Below are 24,131 nucleotides of genomic sequence, written 5' to 3'. Positions count from 1 at the left end.
GCATTTTATTGACTATTCTGTCAGCTCAAAGCAGTCACTTGAGCCTGAAATAGTTTCCCTTCTGCTTCCTAAGAAATTTCCCCAGAATTTCCCTTTCTCCCTTGTGATTAGGCTATATCCACCACCTGAATTCAAAACTTTCAAGGGAGGGAGTTTTCCTCTTTCCTTCCTTGGGTTGAAAACATTTACCAAGGGGGTTTTATAATTCTGGCTCAATGAGAAAGGTGACTGCAGACTGGACAGGAAAAAACCCACACTTTTAAAATTGATCATTTTTGAGCTTTACAATATTAATAGCTCAATACCGTTCTTGGTATGATCTTTTAATGGATCTTAAAGATCATCCCATTCCAATCCCTCTCCATGGGCAGGAACATCTCCCGCTACCCTGGGTTGCTCAGAGCCCCATCCATCCTCACCTTGGGTTCTTACTGAGTGTTCACTATCTCAATTATTGTCAAGTTACATCCTCTCTAAGTTTTATGGCTCTTCAGCTGCACTCTGTCAAGACACTGGACAGTCAGGACGGAGAGCAAAGATAAAAGGAATCACATTTATGAGCTTTTAGACATTTAGCAGCTGTAAGCAGTGGAAGAAACTGAGACTGTTGAGACATCCCAGGTGTCAGGCAGAGAGCTGAGGTCGGACAACATTCCTTCTTTCAGCATTTCCAGGCCCCAGCTGGAAATGCAGCCAAAACACACTCCCACTTAAACCACAGAGCCTGGCTGAACAGGAGAGCTGGAGTCTGGCTGCACTTGGGAAGCAAGAGGGAGCTGCTCCTCCTGTGATGCTCATCCCTCCCCTCCTTAGCAAGAGGGAACATCCTCTGGCAGCCACTAGCTCTGCTCTGCCCTTTCCATCATTTCAGACAGCAATACCCTCTTCACTCTGTTTTTCCAAGAAACCTGAACCATCCTTGTACATGTGTATCTGTGCATGCACCAGGGACTCCTCCACCTCGACCTTCCTTGAGGAAGAGCTCAATTAATCATGATATTTCCAATGCAAGCAGAGGATCCTGCTCAGCCCATGGAACAATGGACCTGTAAACTATTGGCAGAAATTTATACTAGGTGGAGATATTTCAGTGTAGGGAGGTTTCTGCAAGTGACAGACTAACAACAGGATTAGGCTTACATCCTCATCCTTAACAAAACAGAATTATTTCACATAGGGAACCTCTAATGCAGGTAGCACAAAGCCCTTGAAGGCAAGTAATAACTACAGTGGGAGGGAAAGGCCATGAGACAGAGAGCAAGGAGAAATACCTGCCAACCACACCCATGCTAATGCAAGAATTCCCCACATATTTCAATCCATTTTGGTCCTTCTTGCCTGTATCTGTCTTATGAGAAGCTATATTCAGGAATTCCAACCACTTGACATAATCCATAATTCATGTGCAGAGGACCAGAGGAAGGGTAGTGAGGTATTTTTATTTCACCCATCTTCTCTCCTACCCCAGTAAGTTTCTCCCCAGTTTGTATCCAGCAAGAACCTCACACACATCCCAGTCAGTAAGAAGGCTAAGTAATCATTTCAGAGATTATGGCAAACTTGCACAGAAGTTGAGCTCTCTGCTCCAAAGTGCTGCTAGTAACCCCAAACTGGATCATCACTCTTCAGAACCAGGTCTCATTTTTACATCTCCAGATCATCCACTTCAGAAGTATTAGTGTTGGCCAGTGTTGTATTAATCCAAAAGTTTTCACTGATATCAGTTAAATTAATAATGCCTCCAGGACTCTTAACACATTTTAATCTAAGCATCATCTCAGCTGCTTTGTTGTTGAGTAACCCAGAGTCAGGCAATACCACTGATTAAAGGGTTAGTTTGAGCAGATGCCAGATGAAAAAAAGCACCCAGAGAAGAAAAAAAAAAAATAAATCCTTATTTCCATGTTAACATTCTAGCCTACAATACCTCTGTAGGTTAACCAACAGTAAAATAAACCATTATACAGAGAGTACTAGAAGCAGATGTTCAGGCAGAAACTGCCTCCAAAATAAGAAAAAAATATATAACAGATTCAGCTGAATGAATCCTTGTCTCTTTCAGCATTGTCACTTGGGAGCTTCTTCTTTAAGGCTGCAGTTTCCTAAAAGGTAAAGCCTCACACACCTATGCCTTTTTCACATAACTGTAATTTCTTGAAAGAAGAGACCTTTATTCTTGAGAACAATAATTTATTTGCCAAAAGGGGAAAAAAAATTATTTTGTTGGAACTGGAAGATAAAGAGCAGTGGAAACTCTCAGAAAAGCAAAAAGGAATTGAGAAAAAGAAGAACTTTGATGGGAGCTGTCAGAAGGACTTTACAAAAAGGAACAATGGCTTTTTGGTCTCATTCCAGAAGCTTCATCAAAGGGCATGAGACCACCACACACCACTAGTCACAAGGAATAAGTCTCACCCATGAGCACGAGATCAGGCAAAGGAGGGGATACACCTCATGCTGCTTAGGCTGTGCTTCCTGGGGTGTCACAGAGTGTCAGATCTGCAGAACTCAATCCCAAAGCTGCAGAACTCAATCCCAGGAGGGTTTAGGACATGCAAGACTGGGATAGGTGGGGCTGGGAACACTTGCTAGGGAATTAGAGGGAGGAAATTCCTCCCTATGCCAAGAGTCTTTCCAACAGGAGGAAAGCAAATGAAAGGCACTGCCCTGCCATACAGCAGCAGAATTCTCTTGAAGAGCTAAATACTTGACATGGGACAAAAGTTATCTCACACAGAGAATAAAGCATGAATGGGATGAGAGCCCACTGCTGAAAATTACAGACAGATGTCATCCCAAACTGCCTAACTCTGACCACACAGGCAGCAGTGACACAGTGTCCCTCTGGAATCTGAGTACAAAAATCCTTCTTCTTGGATTTGGCTTCACACAATGGAATCAAGCAGTTGGAAGACACCAAATTTCTCAAAACTAACAGCTGGAAATATGGATACCATGGATCTAGACTGTCTGAGAATTCAACCAGACCAGACTTAACATGAAAACACCAAATACCCACAAGACTGTAGCATCATTTGCTCAGGGTTGAATTCTGTTCACTTGCATACCAAGAGCATGCTTCCTTCCCCCTGAAACTTGAAATGAAACTTGCCACTTTTAGCATCAGCCCTCTGAGCCACCAAACCCTTCCCATTTTGCAAAGCCACAGACCAGTTCAGTCTGAGAGTTATTTAGAATGGCTGCCCTGAAATCAAGAACACAGTCTAGTTTCCTGAGGCTTCCTCACAACTGTGTGAGGTCATACACAGTCCATTTTTGGCCAGACACCTCTAGAGTTTTGCTATTTTCCTTCAAACCCTTGGGAAGATGTTCATGTTTGAATTCTGGAAATTGATCCATTACAAACTGAAATTCCTGTTTTCCCTACACATTTTATTTCCATACACAGAGATAAATGCCTCCTTACCAAAGCTATTTATTTAAAAACCAGGGAGGCTCTAAGTTCCTGCTGCAGTACCTGTATGTGGTACAGAGGAGAAAACAAGGGACAACGGGGGTGGGAAAGGGTCTGGAGCACAAGTCTTGTGAGAAGCAGCTGAGGATGTTCAGCCTGAAGAAAAGTTTCAGGGAAAACCTTATCACTCCCTACAATTATTTGAAGGAGGCTGCAGCCAGGAGAACAAGTGACAGGACCAGAAGTGGCCTCCAGTTGCACCAGGTGAGGTTTAGATTAGATATTACTAAAAAATTCAAGGGTTGTAAAGCACTGGAACAGGCTACCCAGGGAAATGATGGAATCACTATCTGTAGAAGTGTTCAAGAAAATATGTAGAGGTGGCACTTGAGGACATGTTTTAGTGGTGAACACAGTGGTGGTGCTGGGTTCACAGCTGGACTTGATTATCTTAAAGGTCTTTTCCAACTTCAATGATTCTTTGATTTTACAACTTTCCACCAGGAGCAAGCCATGCACAAGCCATGCACCATCACTCATTCATTCATCATCCCCAAGAAGGAAAATCTTTTCAGATCAGAAATGCCTTTGATAACCTTTCAGTCCTCAGAGCCTGTCTGTAGCCCACAACAAGGGATGGGAAATTCCAGCAGCATGGGGAAACACAGGAAAGCCCAAAGGCAGGACCCCACCCACCACCTCCACAGCTGGGCTGGTGTGACTGGAGCACAGGGAGGGAGCATGGACAGAGCACACAGAGCCCCAGTGCACCGAAGAACAGGGCAAATTCAGAGAATTACAACCATATAAAGTCTGCTCAAACAAACATGAAAAGCAGGCCAGCCACCCACAGCAGGGCACCTGAAGATAAGGAACCCAATCCAAGACTCACCAGAGTCACCAGAGTGTGTTTTACAGCCTGAAGCCCAAGGAAGCAGAGGACACTCCTTCCCAGTGCCTTGAGCCACAAGGATGGCTACAGAAACACTCGCTGCCACCACTCACAAACTTCCAGAAGATTGCCTTCAAATTAGGGCAATTTCAAAACCTAGAATCTTGAAGAGGAAACCACTGTCATTTTTGACTACATATCAGCATGTATCCCTCTTCAAGATGTCCTAAATCTCTCTCCTCAAACTAATTACAGGATAGGCGTGTAAATGACGCCTCATGTTGTTTATAGATTGCTTTCAGATAAGACCAGAAGTAATCAACCAGTTTCAGTACAGGCTGTTACATCATAAAACCTTCTCTAAGAAACCAGGCTGAAATTTCCACTTGTAAACTCACTCATTAGCTTTCTATTAACTAATGGCTTTTACCTAAAGGTGAAAAGACTGCTACTGTGGTTATATGAGAGGAGAAGATTTAAAGAAATTACAGAAAACTGCCTTGATGTGGGTAAGGAACAGCATGGTGGCATTTTTCAGATCAGGGTACACTCAGGATTTCACCAAGTCATGGAGGAAGGTGCCTCCCACACCCTCCTATAAGCACCAGGTAGTGACAACTATCACTTTGCATAAATCTGTTTTCAAAAGCCAAAGGCATGCAAGGGAGGGAGGGGAATAAAAAACATATCTGAAAAAATCACCAGTGACTAAGCTACCAAGCTTTGCCAGGTGCACTATGAGAAGTTTCCACCTTGGCAGCAGCTTTCATTCATCTGCTAGGTGATTTTGGCTAATCCTTTCAGGATTACTGCTGCTTTCCCCAGCTGGTGTCTGCCCCACCCTCTATAACCATTCATTCAGTGCCCAGCGCTGGAAGGTGCCAGATGAAGGGGAAGAGCTGAAAAAGTAAATCAGTTCCTTCCATTTTTCTTTCCCACTTGGCTCACAACAACTTTGGTATCAATGTCACACTCTGTGGTCACCACACAGGGAGAGCTTTAGTGCTCCAAGAGCATTCAGCCACTGAGAGCAGCATTCAGACCCTTTCTCACCCCATCCCTCCTGAAAGGGACAGTTGGAATCCATTTGCTTTAGGACACAAAGCCCTGCTATTCCACTGGGAATAATGTTTGGTTACTCCACTACTTGATTAATTTAATTTTATTGCAGGCTGAGCTAGCATGCTCAATAAATGGCCTTGCACATGGGAAGAAAAAGTTGGATGACAAAGATTGTCAAGAAGATCATAATTTTACAATTTAATCATCTGCTTTACAATTTAATCATACATTTTACAATTTAATATTTTAATTGCACCCAATGCCTTAGTTATTTCAGATAGGTTAGCATGTTAAAGAGTTATTAATTAGCATTCAAATTCTTCAGGAAGTGATTATTCATTGCAAAGCCTTACTCAATTATTTTAACCTTGGGGAAAAAAAAAAGTCCTAAAAAATTCCTCCAGCTGATTTCAATGAACAACAAATGGATCAAAGCTTAAATTTGGAAAAAAAAAATTACAAAGAAAAAACTGTTCGTTTCCAAACTTCCATTTTATTTAAACTAGAAATGGAAAAGAAGAAAAATTAAATTGCTAATAGAAACTGTTATAGGGGCTTATCCACATGGTGGATGAAACATCTTGCACCAGCTTAACTGGACAGGAACAGATCTCTCCTTTAGCATACTAGGAGCATCAAGTTAAGTCAGCTCAAACCAGAAAGAAATGTTATTTCAACTAAACAGCACTGAATTAAGCTAAATTAAGGGTCAGGTTCTCCAGCTAGACCCATCTGAAGCATTCCTGTGGTTTGATTCTGCTTCCTTAAAAAAGACCTGCCTTGCTCTCTCTTCATGCACAAGCTTAACTTCAGCAGGGAAGTAACATCAGCATGTGGATGGCAAGGGAGCTCAACATTCTCACACAATTCCGATGCAATTTGGTATTTCAACTCTGATCTCAGTCACTCCCCAGTCCAAAATTTCCAAAGAGGTATTTGTGAGAATCAGAAACTCCAGAGGGACTCCATGGGAGTAAGCCAGCCAAAGGCAGGGATACAAACAAACAAACCAGCTGTGCTGGTACAGCCACCCTCGTGTTTTCCTGGAGGCAGAATCAAAACTGCCAGAAAATGACTGACCCTGCAGAAGAATGATTCACCTTTCAGGAGCTCTGACTTGTGGGTCATTCCTGTCTGCTGCTACTGCACCTTTAAAAAGGCCTGATTGCTGGCCACACTTGCCAAAATGTTCAGCTGTTTCTGAATCAGGAGATTATGATAAGGACCACCTGTATGTACAGAGGGAATGGACACAGCCACGGGACCACAGAGCAGCAGCTGCTTGGCCAGACACCTTCAGCATGGCCAGAGACCTTGCTGCTGCCCAACAGGAGAGGCTGGTGTGGAACCCTGCTCCAGCAGAACCAGTTTGCTCCTGGTATTTTTGAAGCCTTATGTGGAACGGAACACCTGCACAAAGCAGAGAGGGAAGATAAACTCTTGTCACAGGCAACCAGGATGAGAGGGCACAGCCTCAAACTGCACCTGAGGAGGTTCAGAATTCAGAAATTCAGGAAGAATTTCTTCACAGAAAGGGTTGTTAAGCATTAGAGTGGGCTGCACAGAGAGGTGACAGAGTCAGCACCCCTGGAGGTGCTCAAGAAACAGCTGGACATGGTGCTTTGGTCTGGCTGACAAAGCAGTGATCAGACAAAGGTTAGGCCATCTCAGAGGTCTTCTCCAACCTAAATGATTCTCTGATGGGAGTGACCATCAGTGCCTCAGTTTCATTGACAACAGACAGGCAGGAAGGAAACAAATATGGGCTAAGTTTCCATAAATGTATGCCCTTGCCTGAAACACTGACCTCCTCCTGGGGAGGGAGGCAAGCACAGGAGTCCAGCAGACAGGCAGGACCCACTGTTAATGTCAGGTGGTTTGCACTGAGCAGCAGGAAAGGGCTGCTGAACAATTCATAACCAGGGCTTGGCCACGAGGAGAGAGGGAGAAACACAGAAATCCAGGTCTTGGGTCTTGCTCACCGCAGGAAGCCACATTGTGCCAGCAGCAACAGGCAGGAGAACAGCACCAGAACCTTCCAGAACACAGAGCTTCCACAGGGAGAGAGAACCTTGCCTAAACCACTGCTTCCACCATCAGCATTATTTCTGGAGCAACGGGGAGGAACAATCAGATATTTGTACTCCTTAAGCTGTGAGATTCTAAACCCAAACTCCACATTCATTCCCATCTCCACTCCTGCTCCATTTTGGATTTTTTTCCTGAGAAACTACTGGATTAAAAAGCCTCCTCAAAGAAAAGCCTCCTCTTTTCTCTTCATTTTCCATACAGGCTTATTATTTTGTTGGTAGATGTGCAGGTTTGGTGGTATTTGGCAGTTTGTAGGATGGTGTCTACACCTCCTGATAAATACAGCACCCATCAGCTTTCTCCACTTTCTTTGCTCCCAGCTGGCTGCAGAACAAAATCCCTTCCCTGGGCTGAGAGCTAGTCAGTGCAAGGCTTGTGACTCACATCCATCCTACACAGGAAAATACCTTCTATGTATTGCAAGAGTGTATGCAGATTGCAAACACACAGTGAATCTATATACACAGAGTGTAAATGATATATATACCCAGAAATTATAGAATAACACAGTGTTTTACATACACAAAGTGAAAGAAAAAAGCAAATGAAGCACCAGTAAATAACCTATTCTCTCTTATAAGGAATGTTTCTAGCAACAAAAATTAAGAGCCTTTCACTCTTTTGCAGAGACACAAGTACCAGCTGAAGTGTCTGGTGAAGCTCCTGCCAGGGGCAGATTCCCAAGGGCTGGGAGGCACAAAAATGAAATGGTAAGCTATGTTTTTCCTTGGGCTGTGAAGCAGCTGAAGTTTGTGAGCAGAAGGAATTTCATTTAATTACCAACAGAAAATAATCTCAAAATCAAACTATGACTATAGAGAGGCAATTAACATTGTCTATATGTAAAGGCAAGAGGGAAGTGCAGGTCTGGTGTTGGCTGAACACTGAGAAACCTCAGTTCTACAGACAGGAGATGAAACCCACAGCAAGACTAGATGGCAAAACAAGCCAGGGTTTCTAACCCATCCAGCTTCATATCCAAATTACCTTCATAGATGAAGGAGCTGGGAAAGACAGCATAAATTACACCAGAGAAAAGGTGTTTGATCTCTGCTCTAGCATTCTAACAAAGCATTTGACCTTTCTCTCTTCTCTTTCCTTCTCATTAGGGAGACTGCTCTCTGGATGGTTGCCTGCTTACTGCTTTCCTCTCTGCCCAGAGGTAAATATACCTTAGTGCACACCTAGGAATTTGCAGAGGCATTTACATGCGAACACACAGGCTGCAAGCAGGATCTTGGAGCAAAACAGAACAAATTCATGCATTGCTTTGCATATATTTCATCACAGTCCAAGGTTTGCAAGTAACCCTCAGATAAACCTCAGTACCCAAAAGAAGTGGTTTTCAAATTTAAGGTGTTCCAGATCCTTAAACCTTAACCTATAAAGTTTATCCTGCCACATCCTTAAAAGTACTCCACCATTTTCCTAATATTAAAGATGACTTGGAATTTCATTCTTTACAACCCCCAACCATCTTGCATGTGCTTAGTTCTAGCAGAGTTGACTTTCTGACGTTATATTAATTACATACCATCCTCCCTGTGAAAAGGATAAACTAGTACGTGTTGTTGAGAGAACTTTATACAAGGTGCAGTTTCCTTATTGATGCTTAAAGACAGCAGTAGTAAGACCTCTGTGTTTGGCCAGAAGTGCCTCACATTTGCCAGACACTGTGGTGGTTGAGGATGCTACACTTCACCTGGAAAAAAAAGGGGGAACAAAAAAAGCCCAGTCCTCGTGAGCTTCCCTGCACCACACTTTGATTGCTGAAGCAGGAGTGTTTTCTCATTACAGGAATCTTACAGATTAGTCAAATTGTCACATTCAACTTCATCTTAACAGGCTTAAACATTTCAGAAATATTTAAAATACATAATTGAAAAAAAAAAAACCACAAAATAAACTCATCCTGTTTTCCATTCAAGCCTTACAGCTGACAGTGAAAGCTGTGTGGCAACATTCATCTCCAAGATGGAGAACTGCCCCTTCCATGTGCAAAGCTTACTTGGTAGGTAAGATGAACACTATTAATCCTGATTTACATGCCTCAGCTGCCATCACAAGGCTGCTTCAGTTTTCTGGCCAGGAAGCTCCCTGCATCCACATCCCCTGCTGCAGCAACAGCCTCAGTGGGAAGCTTACCAACATCACCAGCCTTCAGCACAGCTTTACTCTGCTTCTCAAGACTGGTTTCTGCAAGGACACATCCTCATCTTACCCCTAGAAGTGTGTTCTCCCCTTCTACAAAACACCTCGTGCAGTTGTAGGCTGATTAAATAGCTCATTACAGATTTCAGTCACCTGCTCTTATCCCAGCCAGCTTCAGCAGTGCCTCCTTTTTTGCCTCCCCCTGCCTTGGTTTTACCAGCTGGAGACAGCAAGGGCAGGGTGGGCTGAGCCCTGCAGGTGTTCACAGAGCCCTCAGGAGTGTTACAAGGTTTGTACATCTTGTCATGGAGGAGAGGGAATGGGCATGGCTCACCTCAGACAGGCTAAATACAGGCATCCTCCATCTTCAGAAAAATAACCAAGAGCAAATAGGTGCACTTCCAAAACCAGTATCAAATGTGCAGGTGTCCACAGTCAGGAGATAGGACCCACACCCTTTCTCCCTCTTTTGTTCATTAAGAAAATCTGTATTTCCCATTTTTCTGAAGAGAGTTTCGAGCTGTTTATCATCTTTTCTTCATCCAAGTGCAGCACCATGCATTGCAAGCACTCTCTCTCCTAATAGCACCCTGCAGCAGGACATTTCCCACCAGGAAAGTCTCACTCCCTCCTCTTGTGGAGGCTCCTTTCTTCCCCTGCCCTACCAACCCCCTGCAGCAGCCTCAGGCATGTTCATCTCCTGCTGTGGTTTCCTGACCATGCTCAGCCAGAGCCACAAACTGTTTCCACACTTCAGGGACACTGCTGAGCACAGCCCTTCCCCAGGCACAAACAGCCCAGGGAAGGGGCTCAGGCTGCTGCTGGAATTCAGGTTCCCTTTGAGAAGCAAAACCTGGCCAGCAACTGATACATTCTGAAAATTACAGAACCACAGAGTCAATTAGGTTGGAAAAGACCTCTGAGATCGTAAAGTCCAAGCTATGATCAAACACCACCTTGTCAACCAGATCATGGCACTGAGTGCCGTGTCCAGTCTTTCCTTAAACCCCTCCAGGGGTGGTGGTTCCTCCACAGGCAGCCTGTTCCCAGGTATAATCATCCTGTGAAGAAATATTTGTCATGGCCAAAGCATAATTACCAAATGGCTCAGCTCTCCACACAGCAAGGGGATTCTCCTTCCACCACTAACCAGAAAAAAATCTTGGGATATGTGTTTTTTTCAGTAAAAGTTGACACTGTTGGGCAAATTGGACTGGGATTTTTAGCTGAAAAGTCTGAAAACCCAAGGAAAGCAGATGTGTGGTGATAGAGTTATAGCCAAAGACATTTACTTGGCTGTCTGGATCAAGCTTTTCTTTCTGCTGCCATGTCTGGATGAACAGTGTGGCATCAAAGGAAGTTGATGATATGGAAACAGAGGCCTGAGCGTGTGACAAGATGAGCCATGGCTGATGTCACTGACTTCAAGGGGATACTGGGACTCTCTTTGGTCTTTAGCCTGACACATGCAGAGAGCTGATGCAAGCCAGGAACACCAGAATGACCCTACTGCAACAAAGAATATTTATTTCAATATTGAGTTTAATTACTTGCCCCTTATGCTTCGCAGAACTTTGGCCATGGAAGCAGATTGAGTTGTTTCACAGTGAATTTTAGCTTTTCTTTTTGGAGCAGTCACAGATTCATGCTGCTTTTGTTCTGCTCCATGCTGGGAATAACTTCTTCTTCCAAATTAATTAATCTGCATTTTAATTTGTAACATTATCTTATGCAACTGGTTTGGTCAGAGTGTTAATTTAAACCCACATTCTCTGTTGGAAATAGTTGTTCATGCTTTATAAATATATAAAAATCTTCTTCCACAACCCAGTTTTCCCCTAGAAAATGTAGAACTACAATCTGATAGGAATTGTCCTACATGATAGTAGCAGACTCACCCATTTTTACAAGTTTTAGTAGCTTTCAGATAACTTGGAAGGATTAATAGAAATAATTGCCATCAAAGTTATTAAATGAAGAGTGTGTGTAAGCTGCCCACCCTGCCTGTGCCCCTGATTGCCCACCTGCAGGATACCTTCATCCTGGCTCCTGCATGTGCTAGAATTGGTTGGGAAGGTTGGGAATGCCTCTTCCTGATGTCAGGGACACCCACCAAGTCTCTCCAAGGCCTTGGAAAAACCATTTATCTAAAGTGGGAATGACAGAATTTCCTTTCTGGCTGCTGGAGATTAACACCAAAGCGTATGAGGGACTGCCAGACAGGGATCAGCAACAGTGCACCAAGCCAGATCTGCAGAAAAATGCCCTTTTCTGTCAGACCCTTTGCAAGATTTTGCAGGGGGAGGGGGATGGGAGCTCCCAGCACATTTTTTACAAGTTGGTAATCATGGTCTGATAGCCAGATAATGGGAGTTGTAGGAGACTAAACTCATCCAGGGGTTTCTCCTGGTCTAGCACTGTTTTCACAACTTTCTTTTTACCAGCCAGACTTCCTACAAAACCAGAAATTGCTTAATCATATCTGCCCACACCCATTCCACTGCATTCCTTTTTACCTCTTGTGAACTGACATATTAATTAAAGTCAAATCAGACACCTAATCCTAAAAACTGAGATTCCAAAAAGCTGGAAGAAAAATCACCAGCTAAGAGGACAAGCAGAAACAAGCTCAAGCAAAAGCCACACTTACAAAGTGGAGGCAACTTGCATGTATCAACATCTGTCCTGCTGCACAGCTCTGAGCACACATGGCCCTCCTGGCTGGAAAAAGAAGGATTTGGGAGGGAGAGTGGCAATAAGGATGTGGTGAATCCAAATTATAGGAAACCTGGTGCCCCATCTCTGCTGCACGCTGATGGAACTGTCTGGGTTTTATTGCAGGCCAGCTGGGCACCACGTGCCATGCATTTGTTGGGGAAACTGTGGTTTTGCCTTGCACCACCACCCCTCCTGGAGAGCCAACCCTTTCCAAGTCAATGCTCTACTGGCAGATTGGCACCAATCTGGTGCACTTCTTCAAGAATGGGCAGGATTCACTGGATGGCCAGGATGAAAAATTCCGTGGTAGAACCAGTCTTTTTCTGGACCAGATGAAGCATGGCAACCTTTCTTTAAAGATCTCCAATGTCCAGTTACAGGATGATGCTGAATATTCCTGCATCTACAGACAGACTGACAGCCATCAAACAAAGAAATCTACAATTAAACTCAATGTATCAGGTAAGATTTGTTTTAGTACAGAGGAGCGAGTAAAGGGCAAAATTTCTTGTTGATAAGCCATGTGCAGCCATTGAGAGGGATTACTTCAATTTTTAAAACAATTTTTCACTCAATTTCATTCTGTTCCTTGCTTTTGTTGGAAGAATATGTGAGAAAGAAAAGTCCTTTGTTAAGCTTCAGCACTTCAGGACTCCTAAAGGCAAGGCACCTGCCTCTTCATCCTCCTTTTGAGGAAACATTTAGGAATAATGTCCCCAGATTTTAGCATTTGGTTATTTATGGGTTTGTACTGTCCTTGATCCACTTTTCCCCAGAGGAACAGCAGAGTTAATTTCACTGTTTGCACACGGGTCTGTGAAGCAGAAGTTTAATCTCTGGGTATTGGATCCAAAGTCCAGGTCCCAGACCCTTTCAGAGGAATGACAGCCAGCTGCTGCTTTCCTTTTCCCTTGCAGCTGGAAGATGTGGATCTGATGGCATGGCTGGACAGATGCCACAAGAATTTTCATTTTTGCTCCTTAGGAAAATGAGTGAGACCATAACACATGTTTGAAAAAGCCAAACAACTGAGATAACATGCTTGAACTACCCACAAGCATAGCCACCAGAAAGATGAGGTATTGAGTTAGACCAGCCAACCAACTGAAAAAAAAAAGGAAAAAAAATTAAGGGATACAAATCAAAACAAATCATACATTTTTAAGGTGTCTTTCGTGAATAGGTCAGCTGGAAACTTTCATAATGCTCAACCACATAGATTCACTTCTGCTTAAAATAGAAAAAAAATTGTTCCAAATTATATAAACCTTTTAATATCTCTTTTTAAATAATTCTAGAGAGAAAAATGTTTTCAAAATGTAAAGTGAAATAACATTTGTTAAAAAAAATTTCAAAGCTAAATGTTTTTCAGTTTTCAAAATTAAACAAAAGATGTTTTGAAAATGCAGAATCAAAATGTTTCCATCTAACTTTAGAGAGCACTAAGGTGTCTTTGATATAATTCTGTGATCATACTTAAACTTTCTGTTTGTTTGACAAATGTAGAAAAAAACAATAACATTAACCCTTAAATCAATTATCAGAAAAAACAGAAAAAGTTCTAGGCCCAAACAATTAACTTTGATTATTGTGGGGTTTTTTCCCAGCTCCACCTAGGATTGAGGAGCCACCTTCCCCTTCTGGTAAGGCAACACTACTTAACTTGCTAAATGTCTGAGTGATTATCCTGTGCTTTGTTTTGTGTTTGCAAGATTGGAAAAATGTGCTGAATAGAGAAAATCCAATAAACTTGGGGTGCTTGTTCTCTCTCACTAAAGCCTGGCAAAATACAGCTGTCCCAGACAGGGAAAAATATCTCCACCACTGAGACAGAGCTGGACTGCAGGGAGAAGAGTGCTGAGGTGCCAGGACACTCACCAGTATGGGCATGATAAAAATCACTAAAAAACAAGTAACACAGAAGCCACTTGGAAGGAATAAATCACAGGGTCATCAAGGCTGTGAGACACCTGCAAGATCATCCAGCCCCACCATCAGCACAGCACCACCATCAACACCCTAAACCATGTCCCCAAATTCCATATCCAGGTGCCTCTTGAGCACTTCCAGGCATTGTGGCTCCACCAACTCCCTGGGAAATTTATTCCAATGCCTATTAACCACTCTTTCAGTGATTTTCTTTTTTTTTTCCCTAATATCTGATCTGAATGTTCCCTGACATAATTTAAAGCCATTTCCTCTCACCCTTTCATTTGAGATATGGCAGAAAAGACCAACCCCCACCTAACTACAGCTTCCTCTCAGCTAGTTCTAAAGTTAAACTGCCAAATCAAGAGATCTGGGGGGTCCTTTTGCTAATAAATATTTTTTAAAATGTATGATTAATGAGTCCACATAAACTCTTCTGGGAAATTAAGGTAGATTTCATCCAAAGGCAGTATGGCAATATAGTGCAGATGTTATTATCTAGGTTTATTCATTACAGAGAAGTAACTACACTGGGTCATTTGTAAACACTTCTGGAGTGAATTCAATGCAGAAGGGATGTCCAGTTTCTAGATACCATTGTCATTAAGTTATTGTCTAACAATCTTAGTTGTAAGCCAAATGATTCTTATTAGTGCTACAAAACCTTAAATTGGAATTAAACCTATAAAACTTTGTCATATAAAATCAACAGCTGCAATTTTTATTATACTCAGGGGGCTGGAAGATAAGGTCCTTTACATAGCAATTATTATATTACATTTAACGTGGTAAGTTCAGCCACACTATGACATTACAGACAGTTTAGGCTGCAATAAACTCAAATAGAAACTATGAAAGAGAAATGTTGTAATGTTTTATCTTATGATCACACAGAAGAAAAAAACCACCCAAAAAACAGTTCTTGTGCCTGATAAGCACAAAAAATACAGGAAACATACAGTTTTAGACCTAAGATAGTCTAGCTGGCCAAAAGGTATTTAAAAAAAATGAAGTTAAATTCAAGGTGGTATTATGTGCTTTGACATTACTTTATAAAAGCAAATAGAACAGGAATTAAAATATCTCCAGCTGTCACCTTCCACAAGAAATCAGAAATTACTGAGGATCAAACTTCTTAATGCAGCAGTGGAAGAGTCTCAAAATCAAATGTAAGTGGGTTATATTTAAATGAAATAGTTTTATATATGTTTGATTCAGCCTTCCTGACAACAGCCCCTGAATAGAAACTATTTCTTGTAATGAAACTACATTTTTATTGAGGAAAAAACAAATAAATTATTGGGACAAAAGGGTAGTGTTTCACTTTGCTATAGGAATATAAACTGAACCACACACCTTTGACACCTGAAGGTTCTTCTACTGCAGGATTTTGTGGGACTTGGGAATGAGGAAAGAACAAAATCCCAACCTTTTAAGCGAAATTTTTTTTACAAAAAGGAAAAGTATATTTCCTGTTTTCAACTTATTTTAAATAAGATCATCAGCCACAGCTCCCCCCCCCCCCATTTTTTTTTTTTTCCAGCAATTTCTTAAGAAAGAGAGAAAGGGAATCTGTTTTATATTAGCTGTTATTTCAGAAGGGACTTAGGAAAATTAAAAAATGACATGCTGAGAACAAAGGCATTATATACAGAAACAGTTCTCACATTTCACAGTCAGCCAGATCAACTAATACTATTTTTATATAAAACAGAAACAATTTTCATCTGTTTCACTATGGCTACATATCTGTTTGTTTGCAGCATGGATTATTTTTCCCAAATAAATTTTGGGAGCCAAATTTTACTTTCACTCTGGGTGTCTCACAAGACTCCCTCTGACTCAATAAAGCCAGTTTAACACTTTCTCTGGAAAAAATGAAAGGGTTGGACCTGGAAGAAGACACAAAAGGCCAGGAGGCTTGTTGTTATAACCCTACATTTATTTCAAAGCATGACTGAGGACCACCTGATGTTTACTTGCTCTCTATACATCTGTATCACAAATTCCTCCCAGGAACTGGGGGAAGCTCCCTGCTCGAGATAAATTAACTACAGTGAGCTACTGACAGCTGATACCACAGCAATAGGAACAGGTATAGTTCCTATTATTCCTCAGATATATAAAAACCAATATACAGCCTGTTCCTCACAGAGAAGGACTTGGAGCACTTACAGGAAAAATATTCTCTTCTTTTTAATCAGGGGTTGAAAATCTCTTTTCACTTGTGTGCTACATCCAGCACAGGTCGAAGGTAACACCCGTGCCAAGGGTAATTTGTGTCCTGTGTCCATGCTGTGGGTTTTGTACCAAGAGGCACACAGTGCTGCTACCACCTAAAGTGTGTCACCTAGATTCTTTAATATTTATTACCATTATCTATGGACTCTTAATCAAAGCAGCTGCCTCAGGCCCTGAGTAGGAAGAATGAAAATGTATTTTCATCCTAAAATCATGGAATGGCTTGGGTTGGAAGGCATCTCAAAGATCACCCGGTTCCCACCCCCTGCCACAGGCAGGGACAGCTCCCACTAAACAGCTGGCTGGTTGTTGCTATTCTGTCAGGATTTTAAACAAGGATTCTCAGTCATCCAGAAAAGTTGCATTCATTGTTGCTGAGTTTCTGCACCCCTTCTGTGAAAAAGAAAATGTGATTTGCCTCTGTACCTTGAGACTCTTTTGTCTGGACTCTGTACAGACACACAAAATGAGAATTTTGAAAATGAGCCCAAATCCATTGTTTTAAAAACAATCTTCCACCAATGCATTCATGTAAAATGTGTCAGGCAAACTTCTAATACACTTTCTGTCAAGCCATCACTTACATGCTGACCTTCTCTTTGTTAATTTTTCAGAGCAGAATCAGATTCCCTCCGGAAGCCCCACGGATGTGCCATGTCTGGCTGTGCTTCCCCTCTCTTTCCTGCTCCTGGTCCCCCTGGGGCTTTGGCACTTGTAACAGGGGAAGTCAGCCTTGTCTTTGGGAATTTTTCCTCACCAGAGGATGTTTCTGGGCAGAACAGGTCTGTGGGGTCAGTGTGGCACCTGCTCCAGAGCCACGGGAAGGAGGCACCGAGAGCTGGGAACAGACCAAGCAGAAGGTGTTTGCATCCCACGTTCTGCTGTTCCACAAAACCAAGGGCAGCAAAACTCTGAGGTGGCAAGTCTGCTTTTGCATTTGTTTCTCAGAGCCCAGTTTTACTGCTGTCAGGATATACATTGCATTTAGGAATTGTGTGGGTTTGCTTTAATGACAGGATAAAAGGCTCACAAAACTCCAGGATCGGATTATAGTTGATCCTGGTGAGATCTTTTACCTCTCATCTGCTGTCCTTCAAGACAACTGAAAGGAAGGGTGGGAGTAACTCTCCTCTGTTTCAGACAAAAAGTGGAAGTAGGAAGACACTCACATTTTGTGAAATGTAAGGATGGAAGCCTTGTGAAACTTGATTCTGTGGAACTTCAGCTTCTGCTTTCACTCCTAAGTGTCATGGGCTATGAGTAAGAGCCCCTTTTTTCCACAAGAAATGTAGTATTTCTTTAGCAGGAGGGTGAAACTCACAGAGAAAGAGGGTAGAAGTTCATAAAATATCCACATAGAGGAAGGAAGTGATGTATTACTACAAAATCCACTGCTAAAAAAGACAAAAAATTCAGAAGACTGAATTCAGTATTATCATTTTTGTCGTGAAATATGACAAAGCTGGATTCTTACGCTGGAACTGTGCAATGAGAAGTCATTACTGCAACAATGTTCTTCTTTAAAAGCAGTGCCTTTGGAGGGGAAAAAAATATTTAAAAACTCATCAGAGTGATTGAAACTGATACCTATGCAAATTAATGGGTTTATTTCTGGAAAAGTTCCATTCAGGTAGCAGAGGTATCCTGTGCAAATCAAAAGGATCCCGCATACAAACAATGTCCAGGAAGTGCAGAAGTTTTTTTCAGGCCAGAACTGTAACTACCCTGCTTCACAACCAGAAAGCATCCAGAGAACAGAACTGGTGGCTGAATAAACCTCTGCTGCTGAGCCCTCAGGCAGCAGGAATGGCTCACGAGGATGCAGAGAGTCACATTCATTTGGAACACTTGAGCCTCTTTCTTCCAGTGAAGAGACAAGATTGTATTAGCAAGGAAGGGACAGAATAAATCAAAGTTTAAAATGGACGTAAAGGAGACAGTTAACTTTGAATTTCTTTTCAAAAGGCCTTTTCCCCATGGTGGGGAAGAGAAACAAAATCCCCCACATGGCCTGTGCTGGTGCTGAAGTGAAGCTCAGCTGGTATTTGGCTACCCTGCTTCAGAGCAGCTCAGTGGAACAGCTGGGGTCCAGCTGCAGAGAGAGATTTGACTATAAGAATTGTACATACTGTGACTGTCTTTTTGTGTCCCATCCTCCAAATGTTTGTCTCAGATTTTGTGTCTTTTTCAAGATACAATTTGATCACAAATAAAACTGAAATAAAACAAAAAGCCCTGATGAGAGCAATTGCTTGGTCTATAAGAGTTAATTTGTATTCCAGTTGTTCCTAAGGTTAGAGAGGCTCAGAAGGTTTAAAAGGTAACATCTGTGTAATTTTGCTGGCCCTAAGAGTCTGGACTGCCTGCCCTCATCTCAAGGAGTCCATGACTTCTAAAAATCTACTCACCATTTAAGCAGCCCAGCATTTCTCAGGAAGTGCAGAATCCCAGAACAGCTGAGGCTGGAAAAGATCAACAAATCCGACTCTTAACTCAGCACTGCCAAGTCCACCATTAAATCATGTCCCTCAGAGCCACATTTACACATCTTTTAAATCCTCCCAGGGGTAGCAGTTCAGTTAAAGAATCTCAAAATGTTGGTGCCAGCTGTGTGTGAGGACACAGTCCCTGACACGTGTCCAGACACAGCTCTGATGGATCAGCAGGCAGACACAGACTAGAGACAAATTCCCTTGCCAGCAGTGCCCCTGTCCAGAAAGCTGCCAGGAAAAAACCAGTCTGCCAGGAGCAAGGATTTCAAACCATATCTCTTTTATAAGCTAAAGTCCATGTTTTGTGTCAGGCTTGGAAACAAACCAGGAGCCAGCGCATTTTAGGAGTAAACTTTGCTCTTTGCAAAGAGTGCCACAAGGATGTCGAAACTGCACATCCTGAATTAATTTGCTGTAGCTGTGCTAATTGCATTCCCACATAGTGCTGTATGTAGCAACAGTCCGGATGGGAATTATAAAATTCCATAATCATAGCACTGATGGCCACATCAAAAAAGACAATGTCACATCTTTCAGCCAATGCAGGTAGATTTTTTTTTTTGGAGGTGCAGGTGTAACTTGGCTTTCTTCTTCCTTTAACAATATTCTCCCCTCCTTTCCTGCCTCTTCTCCTTTCCCTTTAGCCTTTTCCTTTTCCTTAAACCTTTTCTTTTAGCTTTTCTTGTCTAAACTATGGCCAGATTTTGGGTTTATATCTCATCCCAGGTGCCTTCCAGTTCCACTGTACATAAGACATCTAAAACCTCTCCCCCAATTCCTCCCTTTCCCCTCCCCACATCAGCTCTACCTTCCATCCCTTCTAGATCAACAGGCACTGTGTGAATGCTGATTTAGCCTTTACTAATTACATACTAAGAACAGCAGTTTTGTCTACTTTTACATGGAATTAAAAAGGTGTTTCCATACTTTCTGAGTACAGAAAGACATTTGACAGGAGTCACAAAAGAAAGTTGAAACAGCAAATCAAACAAAAATCCCCCAAGCAAAACAAAAATATTCCCACATCTAGTTTATAATTACTTTTTCTCTTCTTTTTTTTTCTAAATTCTTTTTCTGTCTCACCCTTTGAGAAGAAAGGGCTATCAGAAATGTATCACTACACACATTACACTCAGGATGTGGCAAAAGAACACAGACTAAGCAGTTCCTGTTTCCTTAAGAGAAATAATTTTAAGAATAAGGATCTGGAACAAACAAATGAAGACAAAGGGTAGGAGGAGAAGGAGGTTCATGGCATTTTCCAAATGATTACACTTACTGATGCCAGTCTTTTTTTGCCTGCCAAAAATTGCTGTGCTGGGCTTCTTGGCCAGAGATGGGAAAGAGAGACTGAGGGCACGAGTGGTGCAAGGGCAGTAGCAAGAAGTGAGCTGCAAGGACCCAGAGGAGTCCTGGCAGGGCTGTGCTCAGTGCTAAAGGACAGAAGCAACCCCAAGAGCCACCTGCAGCAGCCTTCCCCAGCCTCCAGTCCTCCTCCAAGGAATTTCCCCAGGACACTGGAGGATGCTGCTTTTCACCTGCCCTGCACCATTGGCTTCCCTGTCCACCAGGTACTGACAGGTCACTGAAAATGTGATGTAAATAGGTTTGTAATGTAAACTGTTATGTAAAAAGATTATGTAAATTGCAAAACCAAATATGCAAATAGTCTTAACATGGCATTTAAGGAATCCAGAGTGGTAGCACAGGGTCCTTCTTGTGCTCCCAGCCCAGATGCACTTTTATTGCTGGAATAGAGAACTTCTGCTGCCTTTTTTTCACAGTACCCTCCAACAAAGTAGAAGAAAGCTAAAACACAAGGGAATCCATTTCAGTAACACTTGCATGGCTAAAGGAACCTTTCAATTTCAGCCCCAAACCAGAATCTTTTACAGGAATGCCTTTAAGGCACAGAAGGGAGGCAAACTTCCCAATTGCTTTAAACCCAGAGGACACTAATGCAGAAATCTCAGTGGCAGCATTTTCCCAGTGACAAGCCATACAAAGCCCTTTTGATGCAGGCAGCTCAAAGCATTTTTATAAATTTGGGGAGCTCCCCAACAGCATCCCTGCTCAGTGCTGGAAAAGAGTCATTCCTGATTTGGGGGAGACAGCTGAAACAGTGCAATTTTTTCCAGCTGACATTGTTGACAGATCAAAAACCTGAGTCAAGATTCCTCACTTTGTTTTGGGTTTGTTTTGTGCCAACAGCAGGAGAAACGTCCTCTTGTACAGCTTTACACAGTATTGGGAATTTATTCTGTCAGCATCATAACTTCCTGGTCATAAACTGAAAAATATTAGAAGTCAAATCATGTAAATGGCCTAATGTATTTGTTCTCAGAGTGTATTTTGAAAATAAAACCCTTGTAATAAATGCACAAGAACACAGACACATCCAGCGTATTTCATATGGAACTAAAATGTTTCAGTAACAGGCCCAGTATAAACACATGAGATAGATTATATGCTATTTAATTTCTACCAACTTTACCAAAAAAAAATTGTAGCTGCTAATAAAATTTTTATTATAATAAAATTAAATATAATAAAATTATATTTTTATAGCTGCTGTGAAAAGTTACTGAAAAAAATGTGTTAATAGATTATCACCTGTAAATCAAGCCCATTAAAGTTGGCTTGTAAAGCCATGATACAAATAAGACTCTGATGCTTTCATATTTTTTAAAATGCTTCACATGGCATAAACTTTATATACTTGGATCTGTGCTGTTGTTGGGAAAATAACATTTATTTTGTTGCTGTATCATCCATCTGTTTTTACATTTAATCATTGCTGTGATTTCTGTGTGCTGCTCTGTGCTGTGTGAGCACCTCCACTGACAAGTGTGAGTTATGTGACTACAGAAGGGCCTGGATGACCTCGAAATGTTGTTTACAACTCTCCTTTTTTACGACTCAGATTTGCAGCAGCACTTGGGGTGTTTAAATGCCCCTGTTAATTATATTTTCCCAGAGCTGTACTTCATGGTATTCCCAGTGGTTATTTACAACCACCTTTCCAGTTTCCTGCAAGTGAAGGTTTGAGTGACCAGCAGACCTTGAGCTGTCCTTCCTTGGCTGGGTGATGACACTGGAAGTGTCTTGTCTTGAAAGTTCCCTCACTGTGCAGAATGAGAGGAGCACTCGGTTCTTGTGTACACCAGAGTTTCACTGGGAATGAGAGGGAATCAAGGACATTTGAAAACCAAGGAGCACAAAAACAATTCCCACATTTAAAGAGTAATCTTCACTTGTCTCACTTGCAGTACCTTGGTGGCCCACACCTACATATTCTATAAGGCAGGAGCATATGGCTGATAATGTGTTACATTAAAGAAATTTTTAAGAGGTCTTTGGACATTACTATTGCCAAAGAATGACTGGAAAAGAGTACTTATTTTTTTTCCCAGTATTTGGCACTGACACTGGTAAGAGGCAAAAAGGTGTTAGTTTGATCATGCTTTTCTAAGTTTAGTTAGAAAACTTAGTTTCGTGTGGTGTGGGAGAAATGGCCCATTGAGAACATCAGCAAGAAATTAATGTGGACACATTTAATGTAGAATCATAAAATCTTACAATGGTTTGGGTTGAAAGTTCCAACTCTCTGCCAGGGGCAGGGACACCTTCCACTAGACTGGAATTTTCACCAATAATTCAGCTAAGCCTGAGGGCAATCATTCCATAGCCTGGCACTCAAAGTTGAACAAAGAGCACTGAAAAATACTGAAAACAAGCGAGAAAGGTGTTTTTTAATTTAATTTAATTTTTAAAATTTAAAATAATTTAAATTATTTTCAAATATGCAGCAGGAAATCACACTGCTATCAGTGCCATAATTTTCACTGCAACTTCTGTTTCAGCTTTTGGGATAGTCCAAGTTTAGCCCCCTCTCTTCCCCTCTTTCTGCAGAGATGTTGGCCACCACTGGAATCACCCTGGAGAAAATAATCAGATATCAGCTCCTTAACTCTCCTGAGGGCTAAGGCTCACCCATTCAATCAGCAAGCTTCCCCTCGGGCATCTGAAGCCACAGGAAGAAGAAAACCAGGTCAAACAAAAGACTCAAGCCCTGAAATGCAGGCAATTCTTAATTATTTACTGGTGGAAGATTATCTAAGTTCCCACTCTGAAAAGAATTATAAGTAAGTGCATATTCACACGTATAAAATGCTGCTAGCCTGCAAAGCCACAGACACTTCAAGAAGCAGTGTGTTTCCTTCCAGGGATATTTCTAGGCCTGATTAAAATCATTCCTGACAAACCTTCATTTTCAGTCATGTTGACCATAACACCACTAATGTTTAAATAAAAGCAAAACAAGAAAAGAAAAGAAAAGAAAAGAAAAGAAAAGAAAAGAAAAGAAAAGAAAAGAAAAGAAAAGAAAAGAAAAGAAAAGAAAAGAAAAGAAAAGAAAAGAAAAGAAAAGAAAAGAAAAGAAAAGAAAAGAAAAGAAAAGAAAAGAAAAGAAAAGAAAAGAAAAGAAAAGAAAAGAAAAGAAAAGAAAAGAAAAGGACACCCTCATCAAAAAAACCCCAAACCTCACTGTGTACCTTTATGACTTTATACTACACCTTTCTGCATTTTTTTTTTCTGAGATAGCTTTATCACAGGAAGGGGCTAGAGCTTAATTGATGTGTATTTGCTACTATATTTTCAGGGGGATAAAATAACTGTGCTGAAGAAATTAATCTTAACAGAGCAGCGGGACAAATGCATTCATTGCAATGGAAATGGGTGATGACCTATTTATTATTCGGAAGGTAGGAGGATGAAATATTTGTTTTATTCTCCATATGGATCCAAAATGTCCAAAAAAACTGCCCGACACAACTGTCCTACGTTCCAGCTATCACACAGCTGGAATATTGTCCCTGGGCGAGTGGAACCCTGCACAGAATGTTGTTCACCAAGTGCCCTCTGCTGGCTTTTTATTTCCCTAAAATGTCTCTTGTAGCCACAAACCAAACAGGCTTCTCAAACCCCGACTCCCCTTTCTGCTTTTGGAAGAGAAAAGCACTGCTGCCAAATCTGTGAGCACTACAACAACCCGCAGAGAAGCCTTTCATTAATCGGGGTTTGTGTGTAACCATCAGAGAGGCAAAAAGGGATGGGCAGAATCAAGAGCTGAGAGGCAGCA

General features: G+C 41.7%; 1 protein-coding gene across 2 annotated transcripts in view; it reads left to right on the top strand.

Annotated features, from left to right (window-relative positions):
• The window catches only part of LOC131591489 (V-set domain containing T-cell activation inhibitor 1-like), a 31,618-nt gene extending 12,664 nt beyond the window's left edge, over nucleotides 1-18,954 (top strand). For both annotated transcript variants that reach the window (XM_058862257.1, XM_058862264.1), the window contains 5 exons: nucleotides 8,088-8,170; nucleotides 8,570-8,622; nucleotides 12,453-12,791; nucleotides 13,937-13,972; nucleotides 17,114-18,954. In XM_058862257.1, the coding sequence (XP_058718240.1) occupies nucleotides 8,163-8,170; nucleotides 8,570-8,622; nucleotides 12,453-12,791; nucleotides 13,937-13,972; nucleotides 17,114-17,217 (540 nt within the window). In that variant the 5' untranslated portion in view covers nucleotides 8,088-8,162 and the 3' untranslated portion in view covers nucleotides 17,218-18,954. The remainder of the gene's footprint in view (nucleotides 1-8,087; nucleotides 8,171-8,569; nucleotides 8,623-12,452; nucleotides 12,792-13,936; nucleotides 13,973-17,113) is intronic.
• The last annotated feature ends 5,177 nt before the right edge of the window (nucleotides 18,955-24,131 follow it).

Source organism: Poecile atricapillus, chromosome 1, assembly GCF_030490865.1.
Source record: "Poecile atricapillus isolate bPoeAtr1 chromosome 1, bPoeAtr1.hap1, whole genome shotgun sequence".
NCBI lineage: Eukaryota > Metazoa > Chordata > Aves > Passeriformes > Paridae > Poecile > Poecile atricapillus.
Note: the sequence above shows the minus strand (reverse complement) of the source record. Positions and strands in the feature narration are given on the sequence as shown.